The 26,814-nt window shown below is 44.6% G+C and overlaps 1 protein-coding gene across 1 annotated transcript in view; it reads right to left on the bottom strand.

Annotated features, from left to right (window-relative positions):
• Nucleotides 1–2,061: 2,061 nt before the first annotated feature.
• The window catches only part of SLC46A3 (solute carrier family 46 member 3), a 38,233-nt gene continuing 13,480 nt past the window's right edge, over nucleotides 2,062–26,814 (bottom strand). Inside the window, exons 2-6 of the mRNA XM_044286504.1 lie at nucleotides 26,471–26,725; nucleotides 13,800–14,667; nucleotides 6,784–6,867; nucleotides 4,800–4,956; nucleotides 2,062–3,454 (exon numbers count right to left, since the gene is read on the bottom strand). Coding sequence (XP_044142439.1) covers nucleotides 3,361–3,454; nucleotides 4,800–4,956; nucleotides 6,784–6,867; nucleotides 13,800–14,667; nucleotides 26,471–26,662 — 1,395 coding nt within the window. The 5' untranslated portion in view covers nucleotides 26,663–26,725 and the 3' untranslated portion in view covers nucleotides 2,062–3,360. The remainder of the gene's footprint in view (nucleotides 3,455–4,799; nucleotides 4,957–6,783; nucleotides 6,868–13,799; nucleotides 14,668–26,470; nucleotides 26,726–26,814) is intronic.

Below are 26,814 nucleotides of genomic sequence, written 5' to 3'. Positions count from 1 at the left end.
TGGGTCTGCATCCGTGATGCGGTGCCAGAGCGGCTGGGGCCTGTATTTTGCAGACCCGCTTTTTGCGGGCCGCAATACGGGCCCAGCCGGCACATGGTCGTGTGCATGAGCCCTAAAAACAACTCCCACCCATGACTGGAGTCGTTTTTACTCCTCTTTTACCTGTTTTCAGGCATAAGTGACAGTGAATTCTCCATAGCTGAAGTGCCTCTACCAAGTGGCGAGGACGGCATAAAAAGGCCCATGTGACAAAATATCGTACATAGTCACAAAAAGGGGTCTTGCAGCTTTTTTTACACTAAGGCTCCATTCACACGTCCGTGGTGTGTTGCGGACCCGCAAATTGTGCATCCGCAACTCACCCGCCCGGCACCCCTATAGAAATGCCTATTCTTGTCCGCAGCTGCGGACAAGAATAGGACATGTTCTATCTTTTGCGGAGCTGCGGACCCAGAGGCTGAAGAGATGTAAGGCTGCTTTCACACTAGCGTTCGGGTTTCCGTTCGTGAGCTCCGTTTGAAGGAGCTCACGAGCGGACCCGAACGCAGCCGTCCAGCCCTGATGCAGTCTGAATGGAGGCGGATCCGCTCAGACTGCATCAGTCTGGCGGCGTTCAGCCTCCGCTCCGCTCGCCTCCGCACGGACAGGCGGACAGCTGAACGCTGCTTGCAGCGTTCGGGTGTCCGCCTGGCCGTGCGGAGGCGTGCGGATCCGTCCAGACTTACAATGTAAGTCAATGGGGACGGATCCGTTTGAAGATGCCACAATGTGGCTCAATCTTCAAGCGGATCCGTCCCCCATTGACTTTACATTGAAAGTCTGGACGGATCCGTCCCAGGCTATTTTCACACTTAGCTTTTTTTAGCTAATATAATGCAGACGGATCCGTTCTGAACGGAGCCTCCGTCTGCATTATTATGGGCGGATCCGTTCAGAACGGATCCGCCCGAACGCTAGTGTGAAAGTAGCCTAATAGACTCTAACATCGGTGAACTGAATACATCCACAGCACAAATCTCACTCCTGTGCTGATGGTTTGCTACAATGTATCAGCCTGGAGTGTAAGCTGTCCAGCTCTCAGAGGACTGCCTGGATGCAGCTGTGGCAAATTCTTCTGATCTATACAAAATATTTAGGTATGTATTTTGGAACCTCTGGACATATACACAAATGTTCCCATTCACTTACAGCAAGCAGGGATCTCACAGAATTGAAACACAAAATATATTTACATATAACTACACACATCTCTTCACAGTGCACATTAAACTTTATAATTTACATCTAGAAGGACTCTACATTGAAGTCCCCCTTCAAGTACTTTGCATTGCTGTAGTATAATCCAGAGCTGAAATCTCCCAGCATCCTTTGCTGCCTGCGCAGAGCTCGCTCGGGGTGATCTGCATACTGGTTGTGAGTGTTATCACAGCTCAGCCCTGGTCACTTCAGTGCAGCTGAGCAGTCATACCAGACACAGCCCATGGACAGGGGTGGCGCTGTTACTGAAAGAAAGCAGCCATGCTTTTCTAATCCTGGACAACCCCTTTAAGTTGTCAGTAGCTTTACATATGAGCATTTCATGAGATTTTTATGACTGGAGATCTTACCCTTACTAAATATGTTATTAACGTTATCTTTAAGACCAAAATTCTAAAGTGTGGATAGAAAGGGAAAGATAAGAAGTGGACTATGCCCTACCGTGCCCAACCCTGGACTGTGCCCTATTGAGAGAACACACACAGAGATTCACCCTGGCAAGGGAGGCCCTGTCAGGATCATCTGTAAGTCCCCTTTCAGACGAGCGTGTTGTCCAAGCGTTTTTTTTTTTTTCACGCATCAGTGCTGCGTTGCGTGAATATGGTAGTTCTATATTCAGTGTTTTTCACGCAGCCCTGGCCCCATATAAGTGAATGGGTCTTCAGTGAAAAACGCATTGCATCCGGAAGCAGATGCGGATGCAATGAGTTTTTTTACTGATGGTTGCTATGAAATGTTGTTTGTGAACCTTCCGTTTTTTTTCACGTGTGAAAAATGCCTCAAAACACATTGCACCTGCGCAGAAAAAAATAAGCAAATGAACGCAATCGCAGGCAAAACTGACTGAACTTTCTTGCAAAATAGTGAGAGTTTCACTGAACGCATCCGGACCTAATCTATCACGCTCGTCTGAAAGAGGCCTAAATGGCCTTTACTGCCCCATTATGTCCTAAGGCTGGGATGCTTAACCTGCGGCCCTCCAGCTGTTGCAAAACTACAACTCCCCGCATTCCTGGACAGCCTACAGCTATTAGGGCACGCTGGGAGTTGTAGTTCTGCAATAGCTGGGGGGCTGAAGGTTGAGCTTCCCTGTCCTAAGGGTTTCATCCAAGGCTGTGTAGAGGGCAGAGGTGCGAGTATTGTGAAGGAGGGAATCCTACCCGTATGTGCATAAGCCTCTATACTAGTATTAGTGGCTCTCCTATTTTAGACATTATTTAGATACTCAAATCAAGGAGTACATTATTTATCTACATAAAGCCGTAAACTTTCACCGCACAATATTGAGGTAACACTGGTAACAGCTACAAACGAAAGTAAGGTACAGCGCCCTGCCGATACGAGCCTACCATCTATAGAGAAGAGGTCAGGTAAGGACGCCTTCACACGCGCCAGATTTTGTGGCAGAAAATTCCAGTCATTTGAACGAGGCAGCAGGCGCATGGATTTCTGCAGGTGAATGAAACTGATTTTCAGTTGCCGCATTTTCTGCCACAAAATTTGCTGTGTGTGGAGGCGCCCTAAGGACACTTTCAGACGAGCGAGTGTCACTCTGCAGACTCGCAGCGCAGCACCCGACCTGCACTTCCAGCACCGACGGGGTCTCATAGCATTGTATTGATTTATGTAACCCTTAGAGGTCTATAATGTACTGGATAAGACTGGACAGCATTAGGTCAGTTTTATCCAATGCATTCCAGACCTCTAAGGGTTACATAGCATCATAAATCAATACAATGCTATGCGACCCCGGCAGTGCTGGAAGTTCAGGACAGGAGCAGTGCTGGACGGGAGCTCTCCTGCCTGCACTGATCTCACAGGCTGGTGTCAGGCAGGGGGAGAGAGAAGTGTGCAGGCGCACAGCTCTTTTACTGATCCAGCAGTGCTGTATGAGCGCTCTTCCGCAGTCCGGGAGGTCTGGCACTGCTGGATCACCTGGGCTGCAGACTATAAGATGCAGGCACTTTTTAGCAAGACTTTTTCTTGCTACAAAAATGTGTTTTATAGTCCCGAAAATACAGCAATTGGCGGTTCTACAATAATTCATACCACTCTGTCTACAAAGACAGAGAGATTCGCTGGTTCTCCTGAAATGCTTGACAGTCAGATATTATTGGAGGGCTGCACTTCAGTATTGGATTCTTCATTAATCAGAAGAACGTGGTCCGTTTCTTCATACCCGATGCAAAGCAAAATCCTGAAATGAAAGAAACAAGAAGTGAGCTGTAGATTTTACTGACAGAGCAAAGAGGGGAAGTAGGCCTGGAATTTAGCATACACCCTACGCCTACGAGACACCTGGGACCTGCAGTCTACCACACAGGAACAGAGGTTTATATATGTGTGCGTGCAACTTAATAAACTGGAATGCCTGCTAAACAGAAATCTAGGCAGCCCTGAAGATGACAGATTATCAGAATTGTATATTATTAATGACTATGGCCAATATATTAACCAGTAACTTGCCAATAGCCCACACTTCCTCCTGCTCAACCTAGATCTCTTGCAAGAAGCTCGCGTAGCACAAGAAGTATAGTCACTTCGAGGAAGACCTGCAAACATATTTTGGTGGCTGTTGTATAGTTTAGGGCAGGGATGCTCAACCTGCGGCCCTCCAGCTGTTGCAAAACTACAACTCCCAGCATGCCCTAATAGCTGTAGGCTGTCCTGCAGCCTACATTTATTAGGGCATGTTGAGAGTTGTAGTTTTGCAACAGCTGGGGGGCCGCAGGTTGAGCATCCCTGGGGCAATGTTTTTCACCCTGCATGTCCTCTCTATGAGGAATGGGGGTGGGGGGAACAAACTGCAAGACCTTCTCTCCCTGGGGACTAACCTTTCTATATTATGGGTCACATTCTGAAACCCATTCTCCCCTTCTTCCACCCTAATAATTACTAGTGCATTGCATATGTATTGACAGTCAATTGCAGAGTCATGATCATTAAAGGGGTTTTCCAAGTGTTTTTTACCGATGACCTATACTCTGGATAGGTCATCAGTATCTGATTGGTAGGGGTATGATGCCCAGGACCCCCGCTGATCAGCTGTTTGAGAAGGCAGCGGCAGTACCACCGTGGCCTTCTCGCAGCTCACCAAGCACAGCACCGTACATTGTATATCAGATGTGCTTGGTATTGCAGCTTAGCCCCATTCATGGTCCTAGGCCACGTGACCGATGAACGTGATGACACACGGCCTAGGCAAAGCTGTGAGAAGGGTGTGGCGCTACTGCGAGCACCAGTGCCTTCTGAAACAGGTGATCAGTGGAGGGCCCCGGGTGTCTGACCCCCACGAATAGTAAAAAAAAAAAAAAAAACACTTGGAAAACTCCTTTAAGTAGCCTTCCATATCCATGCAGAGGACAGCACACTGCCCGGGCTAATATAATAAGGAACTTCATGCACAGCTCGTGCTCACTGCCCATCACATGCCATGTCTGCTAAGCAGAGATCATTACATTTACCTAATGTCAACTGATTGAATTACTGTAGAGAAATCATTTTATGCAGAAATGAGATTCCCAGACAAAGGCCGCTCTTACCACACCACGGCGAATGGGATTAGGCAGAGGAAGGCAGATAATAGGAAGGAAAACCCGGAAAACCACACCACCGTGGCCCCGTAGATGCTGTTAAACGTGGCAAAAGACAGGCTCCCCGTTAAACTCTCCAGACAGGCGATGCAAGCAAACAGCGCTCCTGAAATACAGCAATAGGTTTATATCCGGGAAGAGCCAGCGCCTTCAGGTGATATGTTATATACAGGTCACTAAGAAACATGTCATAGGTTATCCACAATGTACCAAAAAGAGTGCACATCCCACCACAATTAAAGGGGTTTTCCAGGACTTTAAAAGGGTTTTCCGAGGTGTTCCCATCTAGGCCTTTTCATTCTTTGCATCAGTTGCATATAAGGGACTTACCAATCATATATAATATCCATAGATGCCTCCTTCTCCTGGTTTTATTCTGGGCCTCTGTCCTTCTTTACTGCTCATTGTCAGTGGTTACGGCCACCATTGCGACCCGGCGGCCAGGTAGATGCAGTAGTCCTGGAGGGACCGAACGGCGCAAGTCAACGCTGCTAATAAAACCGTCTATTAGCCGCATTGGGTGTGGTGCGCGTACATGACGTCAGTATATCGCCACGACAATGGAGACTTCCGCCAACAAAAGATAGGTAGCATCGAGCACTGGCGCTGAAAAGGAGGTGATGGAACAACCCCTTTAATGCTGATTACCTATTTTTATAATAGGTCATCAATATCAGATCAACAGGGTTTCCACTCTTGACACCCCCTCCGATCAGCCCCCGTTGCTCCGTGCCCTGTGTGCTGGCTGTGGCTGGTTACTGACGTGTTCTCCCACTGACTTGTATAAGAAGAGCTGCAGTAACCAGACATGGCCACTACACGGTGTAAAGAGCCGTGCCTTCTTCCGGTACACCGCGCCTCCTACAAACAGCTGACGGGGGTGGTAGGAGTCAGATTCCTGCCCATCTGATATTGATGACCAATCCTAAGGACAGGTTATCAATATTGAAGTCCCAGAAAACCCCTTTTAATAAAGATGGCCTACTCTTAGGAAGGGCTAACAATGTTTGATCGGTGGTGGTCTAACTTCCAGGTTCCCGGATGAAATATTTGTGTCTATGGTGACAGCAGATTATTTGGAATGAATGGAAATCTGTCTCATTGGTCAGAATACATATTGAACCTGAGTAAAGATTTTTATTGGTCACCCTAAGGCTACTTTCACATCTACGTTTTCCTTTCCGGTTTTGAGATCCGTCAAAGGAGGAAACCGCTTCAGTTTTGCCCCATTCATTGTCAATGGGGACAAAACTGAACTGAACGGAATGGAGTGCACCAGAATGCATTCATTTCAGTTTGGTTGCGTTCCTATGCCGGAGACAAAACCGCTGCACGCGACGTTTTTGTGTGAGTCATGGGATACGGATCCGGCATGAAACACAATGCAAGTCAAGGGTGCTGGATCCGTCATGGCCACTTTAGAGATAACACAACCGGATCCGTTCAGAACAGATGCAGCCGGTTGTGTTATAATAACGGAAGCGTTTTTACTGATCCATGCCAAACGCAGATGTGAAAGTAGCCTAAATGACTCCAGTTGTTAAAAAATGAAAATCTAAGACCCACGTGATGCCTACCGCATTGTTATGCCCGAGGCTTGGCATACCCTGAAGCTATTCTGTAATTCAGTTTCATTTCAGTGAATACAGGGACACTTCAGGAAAAATATATCTTAGTTTGGGGACTTAGGGGCGATTAAAAACATCACAAAAGAGATATTCCCTGTGTCAGGTACGAGCCTTAGGAGCCGGTATGGTGGTATGCAAAGTACCTACCACCATTTGGTACTTCCATACAGCGGTGTATTCTTTCCTGGAAACTTAGTAGAGAATATTTAGTTCATCTTAAGTCAATGGGATTTATTAGGATCCCCCATAGGATCAAGCGTGGTCAGGCCATGATCTACAGTCGTTCTTGCCATTTTTCTTCTTACCTTGCTCGTTTTCCAAAACCACTTTGGACATCATCGCCCTGAAGATTGGAAGGGGCATTGAAAAAAACACCAGAGGAACCCTCACTGCAAAATATGAGAAAAACAAAAACATTCATCAAGCCTTAGAGAGGTTGTGCTAAGACATTCCCTATACTATGCATAGGGCATAGGTTTATACGTATCTGATTAGTTGCGGTCATGACAACAAGGATCCCAGAGTACCCTGAATGAATGGGGTATTTAGTATTTGCACCTAAACGAAAATTTGCATTGTTGAGTTGTCGTTTAAGTGTCTGTTTCTTAAAGGGCATCTGTCAGCAGTTTTGTACCTATGACACTGGCTGACCTGTTACATGTGCACTCGGCAGCTGAAGGCATCTGTGTTGTTCCCATGTTCATATGTGCCTGCATTGATGACTGCACTTTGCCCTCTGCACTTTGATTGACAGGGCCAGGCAGTGAAAACGTCATCATGCCTGGCCCTGCCAATCACAGTGCAGAGGGCGCAGCAGTTGCAGAGTAAACGAAGCACTAGGAGTAATGTCAATGCCCCCGTTGCTCCTAGAGGCTCATTTGCATATAGTAAACCATAATTTTTCTCAGCAATGCGGGCACATATGAACATGGGACCAACACAGCTGCTAAGCGCACATGTAACAGGTCAGACAGTGTCATAGGTACAAAACTGCTGACAGATGCTCTTTAATTCACTTGTAATACATATGTGACATACGGACACGGTGAGTGTAGAGCTGTCAGTCTGCTGCCAGAGACTTTTGAATATCTGTAGGACCTCTGGGGTAGTTGATGTATCAGAGCATAGCTACACAAGTACACTAGCCTCCACCAGTCAAGAAAGTTGGGTGACTAAAGCTATGAAAGACTTCCCTACGATACCAGGCAGCTAGCCGCACATGATATGGGAAATTCTGTTTACAGTGGTTTTCTGTAAAATGGCAGTTATACTACTTTTTCAATTTAAAAAAATGCATTACTAAGTTCAATTTATAACCGTATGCACTGAGCTTCTAAACTCCCCCTAGTGGTGGCTGCAGGCAGCCAGAACTTTATATCACATATCATGAAGTCTATGTCGGGGATTTTTACAGAAAAATTACTCAGCACAGAATTTTGTACCTATTTAGATAGAAAAATAAAATTGTGTTTGAGGATGGACATTCACTTTAAACTTTTTTCATTTATCATATAAACACGATATAAATAGTGAACTAATATTTGCTGCCTGGCTTCATGTTACAAAGTGATTTAGTCAGCGCTAAGTATAAGGAAAACATATTGCTATCATTGTTTGTTATCCATTTTTAAGAAACAATTTTTCTTAAAAAAGTTGTCCCATTTCAGGAAGAAACCAAGCAATTCTTGGGATCAGCCGGTAATAAGGAAATGGTTAAGTACTTACCTGACAAATCGCGCTCCACCACTCTGGTTTTCCCAGCCGTGCTCTATTTGCCCAGCTGAAGAGGTGATGACATGTGTATAGCACGTGACCGCTGCATCCAATCAGTGGACTCAGAGGTCCACCGAAGAGATCAGTGATTGCTGCAGGGGTCACGCGCTATCAACGTTTCATCAACTCTGCAGATGGGTGAATAAAGCCTGGCCAGGAGAACCAGAGAGGTGAAGCAGGATCTGTCAGGTAAGTACTTACCATTTCTTTGTTACAGGCTGATCCCGGGAGTTGCTTGGTTTCCTCCTGAAATGAAACAACCCCTTTAACGTACAGGAAAAGTGTGTATTCTGATATAACAACACTGAAACTGCAACACCAAGAAGACGTGGAATTATGGAAATCACAGGATCAATAGACATGTTAATGATATAAAAATGGAAGCCAAATATTCCAAACATCCCGATTTATTCAGTATCCAGCATGAGCACCACTCAGAGAAATACACGCACTTGCACGCCTTGGCATGCTATCAGTGAGGTTATTAATGGTAGCTATACTCATAGCACATACTTTGTTAACATCCACTGGATGTCAACCTGCAAAGACATCATTACTGGCACAAGACGTCCTCTGGGCAATAGTTCATTTTTTTGTACTTTGGATTTTTTCTAACCTATAATATTTCACTTGGAAACACAAAAAAAACTGTGTCCACAGTTAATTAGAAACCTGGAACAAACTGTCATTTATATATATATATATATATATATATATATAGACTGCAGACTTGTGCCAGGATAAGTATCTGATCGGTGGGGGTGTGACCGCTGGGACCCCCACTGACCGTGAGAAAAGGGGTCACGTGTGCCCATATGAATGGACAGCAGGTCAGGCATGTGCGCTGCCACTCCATTCATTTCCTAGGAGACTGTCGAAGAGAACTCAGTACAGAAGGGATACAAATGACCTCTCAGCAAGCTCTGCCTCTGATGCCACCAGATGTAAGGCAGCTCTCCTATAAGTCAATGTTCAACCTCCTAAACAGGCCCTGAGACATGACTCGGGTATAAAATAAGCCAGCACCTCATCTGCAGACAACTGTTTCGCGGGGGCGATTTCCAGAGCAGAGAGCACTGGCTTAACTGGGTGAGAGGCCAAGTCAGGATTTGGGGGGTATTATCTCTTCTGGGAAGAGGGTATACAAATGAGTTCCACCTTTTAAAACATGAGGTGCTGACTTCATTTTTATCTGAGTCATTATAGGATAGCTGCCTTACATCAGGTGGTATCGGAGGCAGAGCTTGCTAAGAGCTCCTTTGTATCCCTTCCCTCCCTGCAGAAACCCAGAGGAGCATGTATGGCCTATGTCTCCTCACACCGTTTAGATGCTCTCCATAAGGAGATATAGTACTCTTCAGTACAGTGCTAGACATATTAAACACTTTTGCTCTAAGACTTGGCTTAGTATTTTGCACCAAAATTGTGCTGCGCGTCATTAATAAATCTGCTGAACTTCTACTAAGGTACAAAAAGTGTCTGCAACACATAAGACAGGGCACAATATACCAGTTTGTGGGTGCAACTCCATACTTTTTCATAATATTAGAGGGGTTGTCCCATAAAAAATATTCTAGGTTTTTCAAACTCGGAGGTCATTACTTTAGTTAAATGTTGTATAGCCACCGAGTTATTCACTGAAATGTATCTGTATAGCGCCACCTGCTGTTTGCCCTTTCTCGTAATTCTCTGTCAGGCTCGCTGAGGTTGACATACAAGCCCAGTTCCATCCTTCAGCTTGCACCAGCTGCAGCAAAAAGGACACATCCCCTAAGAAAGTTGTGCGCGCCCCTTGAGCTGCCAGCCTGAAATAAATCTAGCAGAACAAATGGAGCAATGAATGGGGAGATCTCTGGATCCATGTGAGGCACAGGGCTGGTCCTAAGTTTGTTAGACAAAGACTGTCCTGTCCTATATGATATTGGATTTTCACTTTTTACAATATTTATGGGGTAACCCATCTAAGACCCTTCGTTATAGTATTTAGGTAGATGTTCTTGTCCTTCTTTCTACCTGACACGGAGAAGTCTGTAACACGGTGATCAGTATTTTGCTGTAATTCCATGTGTGCAATAAATGCTGATAAGACGCAATAAGCCTGAAAATCTTATGGTACCCAGACATACAAACAGCTGTGGCCGGGAGATCAGTGCACCTCTACTGCATAGAAATAAAGTGAGGCCTCATGCACACAAACGTATTTTCTTTCCGTGTCTGATCCGTTTTTTTTTAAGACTGTATACAGAACCATTCATTTCATTGGGTCTGCAAAACATACGGAAGGTACCCCGTGTGCATTCCGTTTCCGTATGTCCGTAAAAATAGAACATGTCCTATTTTTGTCCACATTACGGACAAGGCTAGTACTGTTCTATTAGGGACCAGCTGTTCCGTTCCGCAAAATACAGAATGCACTCGGACGTCATCCGGATTTTTTGCAGATCCGTTTAGCTTTCCATTCTTCTGATCTGTCAGAAGAAGATAGAAAAACAGAATCCTGTAAAAAAGGTTGCATCCGTCACGCATAGGATTGCATAGAATCCATTTTTTCACAGGATCCCGTTGCATCAGTTGTCATCCGTTTGAGCCATTTCCATCTGAGATCCGTTTTTTTTGGCAGGAAAAAAATACTGCATGCATTTTTTTACAAGATCTCGTTTTTCTTTCTCTCTCTCTCTTCTTCTAACGGATCAGAAGAACGGAAAGCTAAACGGTGATGTGAATGCACCCTAAGTGAACCTGTTACCTCTCCTGACTTATCAGTTTAAGTACCTACCTACAGGTGAAACTCTAAAAATTAGAATATCGTGCAAAGTAAATTTATTTCAGTAATGCAACTTAAAAGCAAAGCGAGATATTTTAAGCCTTTATTTGGTATAATTTGGATGATTATGGCTTACAGCTTATGGACCTGAACTGTGACACCAGATGCACGACCCAGACAACAGTACAAGCTCCAGCCGCACATTGTGATATAGGATGTGTCGCAACTGCAAATACGGCCCTGCAGACTAATGGCAGACATTCAGGCCTGAGCTCAGGTACTGGACTAGGGCTGTCACAATACCAGAATGTGGACAGCAAGAAAAGTACGATAATACCAAATCATACCATGCTAGGCAACATGGGGTTAATCTGTACTTTTATTGATTGCTCATTACATGAGGAGGCACTTGATGGGTCACATACTACTAATGTGAGGCACATGGATAAAACGACGTGCCTCACATTAGAAGTAACCCCATCAAGTACCTCCTCACATAATGGACAACACGTGGTTAATGAGTGAGGTAAATGAGATGGATACTTACTATTAGGGCTCATGCACACGTCCGTATGGCTTTTTCAGTGTTTTGCGGGCCGTTTTTAACGGATCCGTTTTTCCATTTTTTGGTTCAGTAGTATTTCCGGTTCTGTTCCGTTTTTTCCGTATGGCATATACAGTATACAGTAATTACATGGAAAATTTATGCCCAGCCTAATTTTTTCTAATAGGTGGTTCCGCAAAAACGGAACGGATATGGAAGACATACTGAGTACATTCCGTATGTGTTCCGGTTTTTTTTGCAGACCCATTGACTTGAATGGAGCCATGGAGCGTGATTTGCAGGCAATAATAGGACATGTTCTATCTTTGAACGGAAATATGGAAACGGAATGCACACGGAGACACTTTTTTTTTGCTGGCCCATTGAAATGAATGGTTCAGTATAAATAACGCATACTGAACTAAAAAAACGGCCAGTATACTGAAGGCAAAAAAAGTTTGTGTGCATGAGCCCTTAATGTGAGGCACATGCTTTTATCAATTTGGACCTCCATATGACTAATAGTACTAGTAAATAACCCCATCGTGTACCAAGTTACCCAAGTACATGATGGATTACTATTAAAGGGCTCTCTCACTTCAGCAAATAGTATTTATCATGTAGAGAAAGTTAATACAAGGCACTTACTAATGTATTGTGATTGTCCATATTGTTTCCTTTGCTGGCCGGATTAATTTCTCCATCACATTATACACTGCTTGTTTCCATGGTTATGACCACCCTGCAATCCATCATAGGTGGTCGTGCTTGCACACTATAGGAAAAAGCACCAGCCTATGTGAGCCCCCATGATCCTAGCCACTAGAGGCAGGTGCATTTTCCTATAGTGTGTAAGCACGATAACCATGGAAACAAGCAATGTATAATGTGATGGAGAAATGAATCCAGCCAGCAAAGGAAGCAATAGGGACGATCACAATATATTAGTAAGTGCCTTGTACTTTCTGTACATGATAAATGTGACTTGCTGAAGCGAGACATCACCTTTAATGTGAGGTGCAGAGTAAAATAATCATATACTGATGTCATATTCTAGTGAAATACCGTCACTCATGATAAATACTGAATCCATGGGTTATTCAGTATTGGTGTAATAAGTCCCACGTCCTAAGGCTCCATTCACACATCCGTGAATGTGTCTGCATCCGTTCCGCGACCCATTCATTCTCTATAGGGCAGGAATGGATGCGGACAGCACACAGTGTGCTGTCCGCATCCACTTTTCCGGAGCACGCCCCTGATCTTCCGGTCTGCGGACAAGAATAGGCAGTTCTATGGGGGTGCCGGCCAGGTGTATTGCGGATCCGCAATATACTATGGACGTGTGAATGGACCCTAAGGCCTCTTTCACACGGGCGTCATATTTTTGGCCCGGATAAGAGGCGGGTGCGTTGCGGAAAAATGTGCGATTTTTCCGCGCAAGTGCAAAACATTGTAATGCGTCTTGCACGCGCGAGAGAAAAATCGGCATGTTTGGTACCCAAACCCGAACTTCTTCACAGAAGTTCGGGTTTGGGATGGGGGTTAAAAAAATAATAATAATAATTTAACTCACAATCCACTTGCTCGCGCAGCCGGCATCTCTTCTGTCTTCTTCTTTGCTGATTGCAGGAAAAGGACCTGTGGTGACGTCACTCCGGTCATCACAAGATCCATCACATGATCTTTTACCATGGTGATGGATCATGTGATGGATCATGTGATGACCAGAGTGAAGTCACCACAGGTCCTTTTCCTGCAATCAGCAAAGAAGAAGACAGAAGAGATACCAGCTGCGCGAGCAAGTGGATTTAGGTGAGTTAAATTTATTTTAATTTTTTTAACCCCTCCAGCACTATTATACTATGCATTCTGTATTCAGAATGCTATTATTTTCCCTTGTAATCATGTTATAAGGGAAAATAATAAAATGATCGGGTCCCCATCCGATCGCAACCCCATTTCGCGCAACCCCATTCATTTCTATGGGGCCTGCGTTACGTGAAAAACGCACAAAGAGGAGCATGCTGCGATTTTCACGCAACGCACAAGTGATGCGTAAAAATCACTGCTCGTGTGCACAGCCCCATAGAAATGAATGGGTCCGGATTCAGTGCGGGTGCAATGCGTTCACCTCACGAATTGCACCTGCGCGGAATACTCGCCCGTGTGAACGGGGCCTAAGGCTGTTACAGCAACATGAGATACATGCATGTGATATGGGGTATAATGCATCTTACCTAACATCATACTGACTGTTGTGGTGGAAAAGGCTGCCATCGCACTGCCGCTGATCCAAGACAATATTCCAATGAAGACGATGTGGGCATCTTTCAGACAACGTGTAAACAGAAAAACGCCGAGGAAACCTCCGACATAGTCGAACGTGGACAGGCCTGACCCCCATCCAATAAGTACAGAATCCCAACAGAGTGGGGAGTCCAACTCGTAAAGGGTGAAGAGGTTTGAGGCTCCAAAACTGATAAACAGATAGGACATAAAGGCAAACAGGAGCATGCCAATGGTCAGCCGCTTCTTGTAGGACGCATGCTTAAAAAGTAGAAAAACGCCAGAGAAAAGCTCCTTGAAGCCTTCCTTACTCAGCACATTCTGCTGAAACTCTGACCTCTTCACAGTCTCTTCCAGTATAAAAAGAATATAGAAAATATTGAAGATGTGCAGAGACACCGGGACGACAAAGGACAACGTAAATCCTATTGCCTTGATGATATACCCAGAAGTGATCCCTGCCACCCCAATCGACACCCCAAGGATCATGTCGATAAAAGCTATGCGGACGTTCTTATTCTGCACGCCTTTAGCTATGTCCGCTATGTAAGAAAAGCAACCTCCGATAAAAGTAGTAAAGCCGCCCAGGAATCCACTCAAGACGGAGGATATATATAAGAAACGAAGGGGCAGGTCGAAGAAGGAAACTAAACAGAATGAACTGACGGACAGTAAGCCGCCTATAGAGGGCAGCAGCATTGAGGCTTTGCGTCCATGTCGATCACCGTAGGACACCAGGATTATTGCCATTACCAAACTTGGGATCAGCGAACTTAAGTCCAGAGTGGTACTGAAGGCGGACGCTTTTTTTTGGACCTCCTGAAAGAAAATGAAATGAAAATTTTCTTAGTGTCAGGTTGATAGACAAGGATTAGTAAGAAATCATCTTGTAACGTTCCTAACATATGTACGCGATAGCGTTTCGTCACAGATAGTATCATGAAAGGACCCTCCACTCAGAAGTTAAACTGCATAAGGTTTAGGAGGCTCCTCCACGTCCCCAAGTTCCCTACTGATACTTAATTGACTGAAGTAAGCTGGGAACAGGGCTAGATTTACCTACATCCACGGTAGGCCGGCGCCTGTAGGCAGCCCTGGGAGCTTGTACCTACTTTACATATGAATATATACAGCTTAGTGTCTATATGTACAGACGTGGACAAAATTGTTGGTACCCTTTGGTCAATGAAAGAAAAAGTCACAATGGTCACAGAAATAACTTTAATCTGACAAAAGTAATAATAAATTAAAATTCTATAAATGTTAACCAATGAAAGTCAGACATTGTTTTTCAACCATGCTTCAACAGAATTATGTAAAAAAATAAACTCATGAAACAGGCATGGACAAAAATGATGGTACCCCTAGAAAACACAGAACATAATGTGACCAAAGGGACATGTTAATTCAAGGTGTGTCCACTAATTAGCATCACAGGTGTCTACAACCTTGTAATCAGCCATTGGGCCTATATATATGGCTCCAGGTAATCACTGTGTTGTTTGGTGATATGGTGTGTACCACACTCGACATGGACCAGAGGAAGCAAAGGAAAGAGCTGTCTCAAGAGATCAGAAAGAAAATTATAGACAAGCATGTTAAAGGTAAAGGCTATAAGACCATCTCCAAGCAACTAGATGTTCCTGTGAGTACAGTTGCACATATTATTCATAAGTTTAAGATCCATGGGACTGTAGCCAACCTCCCTGGACGTGGCCGCAGGAGGAAAATTGATGACAAATCTAAGAGACGGATAATCCGAATGGTAACAAAAGAGCCTAGAAAGACTTCTAAAGAGATTCAAGGTGAACTTCATGCTCAAGGAACATCAGTGTCAGATCGCACCATCCGTCGTTGTTTGAGCCAAAGTGGACTACATGGGAGACGACCAAGGAGGACACCATTGTTGAAAACGAATCATAAAAAAGCAAGACTGGAATATGCCAAACTACATGTTGACAAGCCACAAAGCTTCTGGGAGAATGTCCTGTGGACAGATGAGACAAAAATCGAAGTTTTTGCCAAGGCACATCAGCTGTATGTTCACAGACGAAAAAATGAAGCATATCAAGAAAAGAACACTGTCCCTACTGTGAAACATGGAGGAGGCTCTGTTATGTTCTGGGGCTGCTTTGCTGCGTCTGGCACAGGGTGTCTTGAATCTGTGCAGGGTACAATGAAATCTCAAGACTATCAAGGAATTCTAGAGAGAAATGTACTAGCCAGTGTCAGAAAGCTTGGTCTCAGTCGCAGGTCATGGGTCTTGCAACAGGACAATGACCCAAAACACACCGCTAAAAACACCCAAGAATGGCTAAGAGGAAAAAATTGGACTATTCTAAAGTGGCCTTCTATGAGCCCTGACCTCAATCCTATTGAGCATCTTTGGAAGGAGCTGAAACATGCAGTCTGGAAAAGGCACCCTTCAAACCGGACACAACTGGAGCAGTTTGCTCATGAGGAGTGGGCCAAAATACCTGCTGAGAGGTGCAGATGTCTCATTGACAGTTACAGGAAGCGTTTGATTGCAGTGATTGCCTCAAAAGGTTGCGCAACAAAATATTAAGTTAGGGGTACCATCATTTTTGTCCATGCCTGTTTCATGAGTTTATTTTTTTACATAATTCTGTTGAAGCATGGTTGAAAAACAATGTCTGACTTTCATTGGTTACCATTTATAGAATTTTAATTTATTATTACTTTTGTCAGATTAAAGTTATTTCTGTGACCATTGTGACTTTTTCTTTCATTGACCAAAGGGTACCAACAATTTTGTCCACGTCTGTATATTTTCCCACCAGCAGACAAAATATACATATAGACACTAAGCGGTATATACGCAAAAACACAAATGCAATCGCACTCTGCAACCAGCACTCTGCCCTGCCTCTATGCTGGATGTTGAATGAGGCATTGGTGTCCCTGGATCCGATGAAAGCTGTAATGGCACCGGACGGGGTTAAAAGCAGAGTGTGCTTGGCGTGCATGCTGTACCTACACTCCCTGGACTTTGTGTGGCTGTCATGGCCCATAACAGGTAGGAACTAGTGTTAGGGGCCACTCATGGAGGCGACCTTGACGTGGTGAGTGGCTTATTACGCTTTGGCCAAAATGTACACCAATGCCTTATTCAACATCCAGCATAAAGGCAGGGCAGAGTGCTGGTTGCAGAGTGCGATTGCATTTGTGTTTTTGCGTTTGTATCTGTATTTCGCCATAGCAATCTGCACCTGCATAGGGTTGTGCGGGCTGAATCCCCCATATTCTTTACTAAGCGGTATATATTCATATGTAAAATAGGTACAAGCTATGTGTCTATGCAAACAGAAAGGAAGGTCCCTGGTGACAGATTCCCTTTAACCCGTAAAAGGGGTTTTCCAAGTGTTTTTTTTACTGATGATCTATCTTCTGGATAGGTCATCAGTATTTGATCAGTGGGGGTCCGACACCCGGGACCACCACTGATCAGCTATTTGAGAAGGCACTGGTGCTCCTAGTAGCCGTGCAGTGTGACGGTACGTTCATTGGTCACATGGCCTAGGCGCAGCTCAGCCCCATAGAAGTGGATGGGGCTACGATGCAATACCAAGCACAGCCGCTATACAATGTTCGGCTTTGTGCTTGGGGAGCTGAGAAAGGGCTGATCAGCGGGGCTTCAGGGTGCGGACCCCATCAGATATTGATGACCTATCCTGAGTACAGGTCATCAGTAAAGAACACTTGAAAAAAACCTTAAATGCATAATCATGTACGTCATTATGCAAAAGGTAATGTATGGAGCGGGCTGCTGCGCTGAGCCCACTCCATATATGGCACGTGCCCAGCCACAATGACTGTGATCGACAATTATGCCGAACCCTGTCATTTAATCCCCTCAGATGCTATGTTCAATCATAATTTGCAGCACCTGTGTAACCCTCTGCCTTCTGATCAGAGCCCTGCAGTGAAATCGCAGGGTTCCGATTAGTTACTATGACAGCTTAAGATTCCCAGGCCTGTCATGGTTAACTGCCTGTAAAGCAGTGCACGAGGCATGGCTCAGCGGAATCTCATTGACCATAACAGTATTCTATCATGGTCTATGGGACAGAAGATCGTAGGTTCTATAACTAGGTTCAATAACTAAAAGTTATTGTGTAAAAAGTAAAAAACAAGTAAAAAAAAAATCCATAATATTAAAAAATTCAAATCACCTCCCCTTTCCCAATTTTAAATATAAAAATAAAGAAATAATAAAAAAAACATAACAGGTTTGACGTTTTAAAGTATAAAAACATTTTTCCAGAGCACTGAACACCGTAATGAAAAAAAAACAAAAAACAAACAAATTTTTTTGGTCACCTTGTCACCCCATAAAATGGAATAACAGTGATCAAAAAGTTGTATGTACCCCCAATAATGATACCACATGAAAACTACCGTTCGTCCCACAAAAAACAAGCCCTCATACAGCAGTGTAGACAGAAATATAAAAAAGTTATGGCTCAGAATGTGGCGATTTAAAGTACATTTTTATTTTCCCAAGGTTTTATATTTTTTTTTAAAACAGTAAATCAAAATAAAAACTATACCATTGCCGTAATCGTATTGACCCACAGAATAAGGACATCATGTCACTTTTACTGCACCATAAACGCCGTAATATCATATCCCATAAAAACCTTGCCGAAATTGTTTTTTTTTTCAGTTTCACCCCACAAAAAATATTTCCCTGTTTTCCAATACAAGACATTATTAAGGCTACTTTCACACTAGCGTTCGATCGGATCCGCTCATATTAATGGAGACGGTGGCTCAGTTCAGAACGGATCCGTCTGCATTATAACTTAGAAAAATTTTCTAAGTGTGAAAGTAGCCTGAGCGGATCCGTTCCGACTTTACATTGAAAGTCAATGGGGGACGGATTCGCTTGAAGATTGAGCCATATGGTGTCATCTTCAAGCGGATCCGTCCCCATTGACTTCCATTATAAGTCTGGACGGATCGGCACAGCTCCGCACGGCCAGGCGGACAGCTGAACGCTGCTTGCAGCGTTCAGGTGTCCGCTCACTGAGCGGAGCGGAGGCTGAGCGCTGGCAGGCGGATGCATTCTGAGCGGATCCGCCTCCACTGAGAATGCATTAGGGCTGGACGGCTGCGTTCAGGGCCGCTTGTGAGCCCCTTCAAACGGAGCTCACGAGCGGACACCTGAACGCAGGTGTGAAAGGAGCCTAAGATAGTAAATTAAATGGTGCCATTAAAAAATACAACTTGCTCTCATATGAACAGAAAATGAAAAAGTTATGGCTCTTGGAATGTGGGAAGGAAAAAATTAAACTGAAAAAACAAAAATGGGCCCAGTTTTGAGGGTTTAAAGTATATCTCTAAATGCTGTTAACAGATCAGGCAAAATGGCCGCCCCCATAATCATGTTCTGGAAATATCATAAAAAAAATAAAAATAATCAGCAATCAGAGAATAAAAACAGATTAGAAAAAAAGGGATATGTTTTGCTATCTGATTTTAACTGGCAGAAAAAAAATATTCTGTGACACACTCCCTTTAAGTAGGAGGCACCCAAGAAATCCAGTTTTACCTGAAAATAATAAATGGCATGACAGTAAGTCATGTGAGATTATCTGATCAACTCTGGAAATATTCTCAGAACTGTTTGCTCTGGTTGTTGCTGTGTATTGTGCATGGTAATCACATGACAGGTATTCTAGGAGGACGCTCAGGAGGTTACAGAGTCATTAGATATTGGGTTTCAAGCATCTTAACCAAGCAGATAAGTTAAAGGGGTTATCCAACCCCTATAATGACCCCCCAATGCCCGGGCACCTCATATAGGTCATACTTACCCCGCTCCCCAACACCCACATCACTTCTGATCACATCTCCCCGTCACGCGAATCAAAACATTTTTTGACCCGTGCGACAGTTGGGAGGGGGGTTTAGCCAATAGCAGGCAGCGACAGGGGCGAGACTTCATAGCATCGCGGGTGACGCTAGGAAAGCTTGTCTCTGTCGTGGCCTGATATTGGCTGCTGTTTTTCTGTCCGCGATGTGGAAATAAGAAAGATACATCCTGACACACAATGTAAGTCAATGGGGACGGATCCGTTTTTTTCTGACACAATAGAAAACGGATCCGTCATGGCTATAATGGACATAATACAACCGGATCCGTTCATAACGGATGCAGCCAGTTGTATTATGGTAACAGAAGCGTTTCTGCAGATCCATGACAGATCCGCAAAAAACGTTAATGTGAAAGTAGCCTAAGATGAAATAATAAAACAGTCAATAATAGTAAAAAATAAAAATAGTTAAAACCTATGAACACCTTTAGGATCAGGACTGCATTATAGGTAAAAACATTTATATGACCGGTTTTTATTACAAAATGTTGCCTTTGCTCCGGCTGCCTGCATCCACTCTTATACACTGCAGGCTGCTCAGTCCCATTCAGTGTGAAAACTGAAGTCTGACAAAAACGTACATGCTGCTAAGGCTATGTTCACGTCACCGTTATTTTTTCAGTCTTCTGATCCGTCAGAAGAACAGAAAAATAGAAATAAAAAAAACACCACTGAGATGGAAATGGCCAAATGTGCATCATAGGATCACTTTTTTATTTTATAAAATACTGGTAATGTGAACTATCCCTAATATTGAAATACAAAGAAAACCCCCAATAACCTCCTAACAAGGATATAGTGCCAACGATTCTAAAAGTTCAATAGGGCTGTAGACAGGGGCGTAACTAAAAGCTCATGGGCCCTGGTGCAAGACTTCAGCTTGGGCCCCCCTTCCCTCAGTGTTTTGTGGCTAGGGAAGTACATAGCTTTTATACTGACTGAGGCAAAAACTGAAACGGCACATGCCCCCCACCCTCATGCCAAATTCCTGACCTAACCCCTTCCCTCCAACCAGAGGTGTAAGGGCTCTTTCACACTTGCGTTATTGTCTTCCGGCATAGAGTTCCATCGTCGGGGCTCTATGCCGGAAGAATCCTGATCAGTTTTATCCTAATGCATTCTGAATGGAGAGAAATCCGTTCAGGATGCATCAGGATGTCTTCAGTTCAGGACCGGAACGTTTTTTGGCCGGAGAAAATACTGCAGCATGCTGCGCTTTTTGCTCCGGCCAAAAATCCTGAAGACTTGCCGCAAGGCCGGATCCGGAATTAATGCCCATTGAAAGGCATTGATCCGGATCCGGCCTTAAGCTAAACGTCGTTTCGGCGCATTGCCGGATACGACATTTAGCTTTTTCTGAATGGTTACCATGGCTGCCGGGACGCTAAAGTCCTGGCAGCCATGGTAAAGTGTAGCGGGGAGCGGGGGAGCAGCATACTTACCGTCCGTGCGGCTCCCGGGGCGCTCCAGAGTGACGTCAGGGCGCCCCAGGCGCATGGATGACGTGATCACATGGCACGTCATCCATGCGCATGGGGCGCTCTGACGTTATTCTGGAGCGCCCCGGGAGCCGCATGGACTGTAAGTATGCCGCTCCCCCGCTCCTACTATGGCAACCAGGACTTTAATAGCGTCCTGGGTGCCATAGTAACACTGAAAGCATTTTGAAGACGGATCCGTCTTCAAATGCTTTCAGTACACTTGCGTTTTTCCGGATCTGGCGTGTACCTCCGGCAAGTGGAGTACACGCCGGATCCGGCCAATGCAAGTGTGAAAGAGGCCTAACTTGACCTGCATGCACTTTCTATAATACCAGTGTCTTCTTATGTGACACAAAGGTCTTTAGGGCCCCTCAGGCTCCTGGGCCCGGTGGTGACTGCTACCTCTGCACCCCCTATAGCTGCGCCGATGGCTGTAGACCAACTAAGATAACAAGCAATTGGTGAAAGCCACACACTTTGGTGAATACACTGTGTTGGTATTTCTTCATGAAGAAATTATAAGTGGTTGTTTTTTTTTTTTTTTGTGTTGGTCGATTTCCATCATGTGATTATAATACACATTGTTTTACTTTTTTCTTAGTTTTTTGGAGCTTTAACTAACCTGTATGCTTATTCCTTGTGAAGTATCAGTATATTGCCAGTAAGACATAGGGTGTGAATACTGACTGATGACAGCAGGCCCTCATGCAGACAACCCTCTTATCAGCCATGGACAGCACCATCCTCTCCGATAACTTACACTAACCCTTCGTGCTACCATTAGACGACTGTAATTATAATTTTTGTGCCCAACAGCAATTCCAAGTGTCTGCTGATCGTGCGCAAACAAAGGTATTTACCGAGTGCATATCATGTCAACTGACCACGAGACCGGACTGAGAATTATAATCATGTGCTCGCCTCCAGCTCATTTGTTTAAATCAACTTTTATGTTAATTTTTAGTGATGTTGTTTTTAATTTTCCATATCTCTCTATTTAAAAGAATAAATAATTAAACCCTGCAGTTTTCACACTGGCCACCAAGCCGAATAACAGGCACCACTTCTTCTGTAGAGATCACTTTTCAGCAGTCATCTCATTATCATAACAGGCAGGATTACAATGAAAGATATCAACCCTGTATAGATAACATATGATCCACCATTCACAATACATTAGCTATCTATACCCCCTCCCTGCACCATGATTTCTGCACAGGTCACAGAGTATGTCTAAATAAAACATCTCCCATAGAAGTCAATGAGTCACCTCCTGTCTATTGTGGTCTAGGGCTCTTGTGACTGCTGTACAGATTATTTCTCAGATGACCGCCCCCATAATATTATATAGAAAATTGAATTAAAAATAAAAACAGGAAATAAAAGCAGATAAAAAAATAGAATGTGTCACTATCTGGTTTTAATCAGTAAAAAAAAATAGTTTTTACATTCTCTTTAACCCCTTAATGACAGAGAAAATTTTTGTTTTTTCTTCCCTGCTCTCCAAGAGCCACAACTTTTCAGATTTTCGACTCACATAGCTGTATGAGGGCTTATTTTTGCAGGACAAATTGTATTCCTTATCGGCACCATTTAAAAGGAACCTGTCACCACAAAATGCAGTGTAATCTGCAGGCAGCAGGTGTAGAGCAGGAGCTGAGCAGACTGAAATATAGTCTCTGGAAAACGATTCAGTAAAACTTGTATTTTAGGGCTCTTTCACACTTGCGTTCTTTTCTTCCGGCATAGAGTTCCGTCGTCGGGGCTCTATGCCGGAAGAATCCTGATCAGTTTTAGGCCTAGTTCACACAATCGTATGGCTTTTATTGTTTTTTGCGGTCCGTTTTTCACGGATCCGTTGTTCCGTTTTTAAGTTCCGTTGTGTTTCCGTTTCCTTTCCGTTTTTCCGTTCTGTTTTTCCGTATGGCATATACAGTATACAGTAATTACATTGAAAAAATTGGGCTGGGCATAACATTTTCAATAGATGATTCAGAAAAAACGGAACGGAAACGGAAGACATACGGATGCATTTCCGTATGTGTTCCGTTTTTTTTTGCGGACCCATTGACTTGAATGGAGCCACGACCCGTGATTTACGGCCAAATATAGGACAAGCTCTATCTTTCAACGGAACGGAAAAACGGAAACGGAATGCATACGGAACACATTCCGTTTTTTTTGCGGAACCATTGAAATGAATGGTTCCGTATACGGACCGTATATGGAACACAAAAAAACGGCCCGTACACCCGCAAAAAAAACGTTCGTGTGAACTAGACCTTATCCTAATGCATTCTGAATGGAGAGAAATCCGTTCAGGATGCATCAGGATGTCTTCAGATCCGGACCGGAACGTTTTTTGGCCGGAGAAAAATCCTAAAGACTTGCCGCAAGGCCGGATCCAGAATTAATGCCCATTGAAGGGCATTAATCCGGATCCGGCCTTAAGCTAAACGTAGTTTCGGCGCATTGCCGGATCCAACGTTTAGCTTTTTCGGAATGGATGGTAAAGTGTAGTGGGGAGCGGGGGAGCAGCATACTTACCGTCCGTGCGGCTCCCGGGGCGCTCCAGAGTGACGTCAGGGCACCCCACGCTCATGGATCACGTGATCGCATGGCACGTCATCCATGCGCATGGGGCGCTCTGACGTCATTCTGGAGCGCCCCGGGAGCCGCAGTTCACTTGCGTTTTTCCGGATCCGACGTGTACATCCGACAACGCAAGTGTGAAAGAGCCCTTATTCAATTAAACCTCTGCTCAAATGCTGATTATGTTTATTTTTTATTTACTTATTCCATATGTAAAATTGGGAAAAGGAGGAGATTAGAATTTCTTATATTTTGATGTTTTTATTTAAAAAAATAAATGTTTTTTTTCACTGTAATTTTTAGCCCCCCTGAGGGACTCTTACATGCAATTTTCTGATTGCTTGTACCATAGACCGCAATACAATACTATTGCAGTATATGGGATTTTTATACGCTGCCTATCAGATCATGCCTCGGACTCACTATGACAGGCCTGGAATTCTTCACAAGGCCCCAGTCTGTCATAGGAACCGACTGGAGCCCCACAATTTTGATCTGGGGGCTCCAATCAAAGGGCAGAAGGAGCCTCTTTCTTTTGTCTAAATGCTACGGTGGCTACTGGCCACAGCATCTGAGGGGCTAAATAACTAGGATCAGTGCTATCTCTGATCCCGATCATTGTGGCTGGGTATCTGCTGTATTGTACAGTCAGCACCCGCCGTGTAAGAAGCGAGCTCCATATATATCCTTAAAGGGGTTGTCTCACTTCAGCAAGTGGCATTTATCATATAGAGAAAGTTAATACAAGGCACTTACTAATGTATTGTGATTGTCCATATTGCTTCCTTTGCTGGCTGGATTCATTTTTCTATACACAGCTCGTTTCCATGGTTATGACCGCCCTGCAATCCAGCAGCGGTGGCCGTGCTTGCACAATATAGAAAAAAGTGCCGCCCTCTTTGGTGACCAGGACCATAGAAGCTCACACAGGTTATTGCTTTTTCCTATATTGTGCAAGCATGACCACCGCACCTGGATTGCAGGGTGGTCATAACCATGGAAACGAGCAGTGTATAATGTGATGGAAAAATGATTCCAGCCAGCAAAGGAAGCAATATGGATAATAACAACACATTAGTAAGTCCCTTGTATTCACTTTCTCTACATGATAAATGCCACATGCTGAAGGGACACAACCCCTTTAACACAAATGACGTACCTGTACCTTATTTGCATTAAGGGTTGAAAGGAACTATAGTTGTACTTAAAGGGGTTGTCCGGGTTCAGAGCTGAACCCGGACATCCCTCCATTTTCACCCCGGCAGCCCCCCTGACATGAGCATCGGAGCAGTTCATGCTCCGATGCTCTCCTTTGCCCTGCGCTAAATCGCGCAGGGCAAAGGCATTTTTAGGAGTTCCGGTGACGTACCGGGGCTCTCCATGGGGCTGCCAGGAACCCTGGTGACGTCACCGGCATTGAAGGGCGGGATTTAGCTCTGCCCTAGCCAGTAAAATGGCTAGGGCAGAGCTAAAGCCCGCCCCTCAGAGCCGGTGACGTCACCGAACACACTGCCGGGCTGAAGTTACCGCCCGGCAGTGTGTTATTGAAAACAAAAGAGCCCGTGCCCTGCGTGATTTAGCGGAGGGCACAGGAGCGCATCGGAGCATGAGATGCTCCGATGCTAGGCTCAGGGGGGCTGCCGGGGTGAAAATAACGGTATGTCCGGGTTCAGCTCTGAACCCGGACAACCCCTTTAAGGTAGCAGTTTTAAAGTGGACCTTCCCTTCAAGTCCTCTATAAATGTAATGGCCGACGTGTGACAAACATTGTACTGCAAAACCCTCTCATTCTTCAAGAATAAGTGGGCTACATACAAAACGAAATAAATGTCTTGGAGAACCCCTTTAAAAAGGATCCATAAGCTCCCCTACTCAAATTCCTCATAACCATTCTGAAGCATTGGTTGGTGTTTCTATGTTATTCCTCCTAGAAATTCACAAAAACATTGACTACTGGGTGTCAACAGTTTGGGATGTGTTGGACACTGTTCAGTCAGTACTGACAACATAGGACTGCAGGGAAACACCCCTTTGGCGTGGATTATTGATGATGTATCCTCAGTATAGGTCATCAGTATCTGATCGGTGGGGGTCCGACTCCCAGCACCCCCACCGATCAGCTGTTTGAAGAGCACTGCCTCCTCTTCTTAGGCCTCGTGATGTCACCTTCATCGGTCACAAGACCTAGGTGCAGCTCAGTCCCATTCAAGTGGGTGAGTCTGGGACAGCCGCTATTCAACGTACTGTGCGGTGCGCTCGGTAAGCTGTGAGGAGGTCGCAGCACCGCAGCCTCTTCAAACAGCTGATCTGTCGGACCCCCACCGATCAGATATGGATGACCCATCCTGAGGATTGGCCATCAATAATAATAAACTCACAGAAAACCCCTTTAATCCCAAATTCAATTTTTAGGAGGAATAGCAGAGGAACAGCATAATGCAGAGTTAGAAGAACAGAATTGTTATTTCATGGGGAATACAATTATTTACTGAAACAGGTACGTCAGGAGAGGCGACGGGTCCGCTTTAAAAAAACCACATCCACAAATACAGAACGATTTCCCGACCAATCCTCCTTCTAGACTATACATCGGGGATATTACTTAGTAACTTTCTACATCCCATAGGAAGCGTGGCGCTCCGTCCTTACCTTCTGATGGATATAGATGGGGTCACTTTGGTTTGTTACGCAATTTGATATGCTGTCATTGAAGACGACGCTGGAGTTAAACTCGATCTCCCAGAGTCTGTGATACACGAACTGCTGCATCACGGGGAAGCTGACGAAATTGGCAAAGCAGTAGATGGCCATTATTGGCTCCACCAAGTACAGGAGGCCCATCTTCAGCTCCGGCTCAGGGTTTCCAATCCACAGAGGAACAATCACATGTCTACTATGTCAGCGCTGCAAGAAGAAGCATTTGTGTGTTATCCATTATAGCCTGCAGGACTTCTCTAACCGCCAGTGGTGACAGTTTCATACCTGTGCTACAT

Source organism: Bufo gargarizans, chromosome 3, assembly GCF_014858855.1.
Source record: "Bufo gargarizans isolate SCDJY-AF-19 chromosome 3, ASM1485885v1, whole genome shotgun sequence".
NCBI classification, from domain to species: domain Eukaryota; kingdom Metazoa; phylum Chordata; class Amphibia; order Anura; family Bufonidae; genus Bufo; species Bufo gargarizans.
Note: the sequence above shows the minus strand (reverse complement) of the source record. Positions and strands in the feature narration are given on the sequence as shown.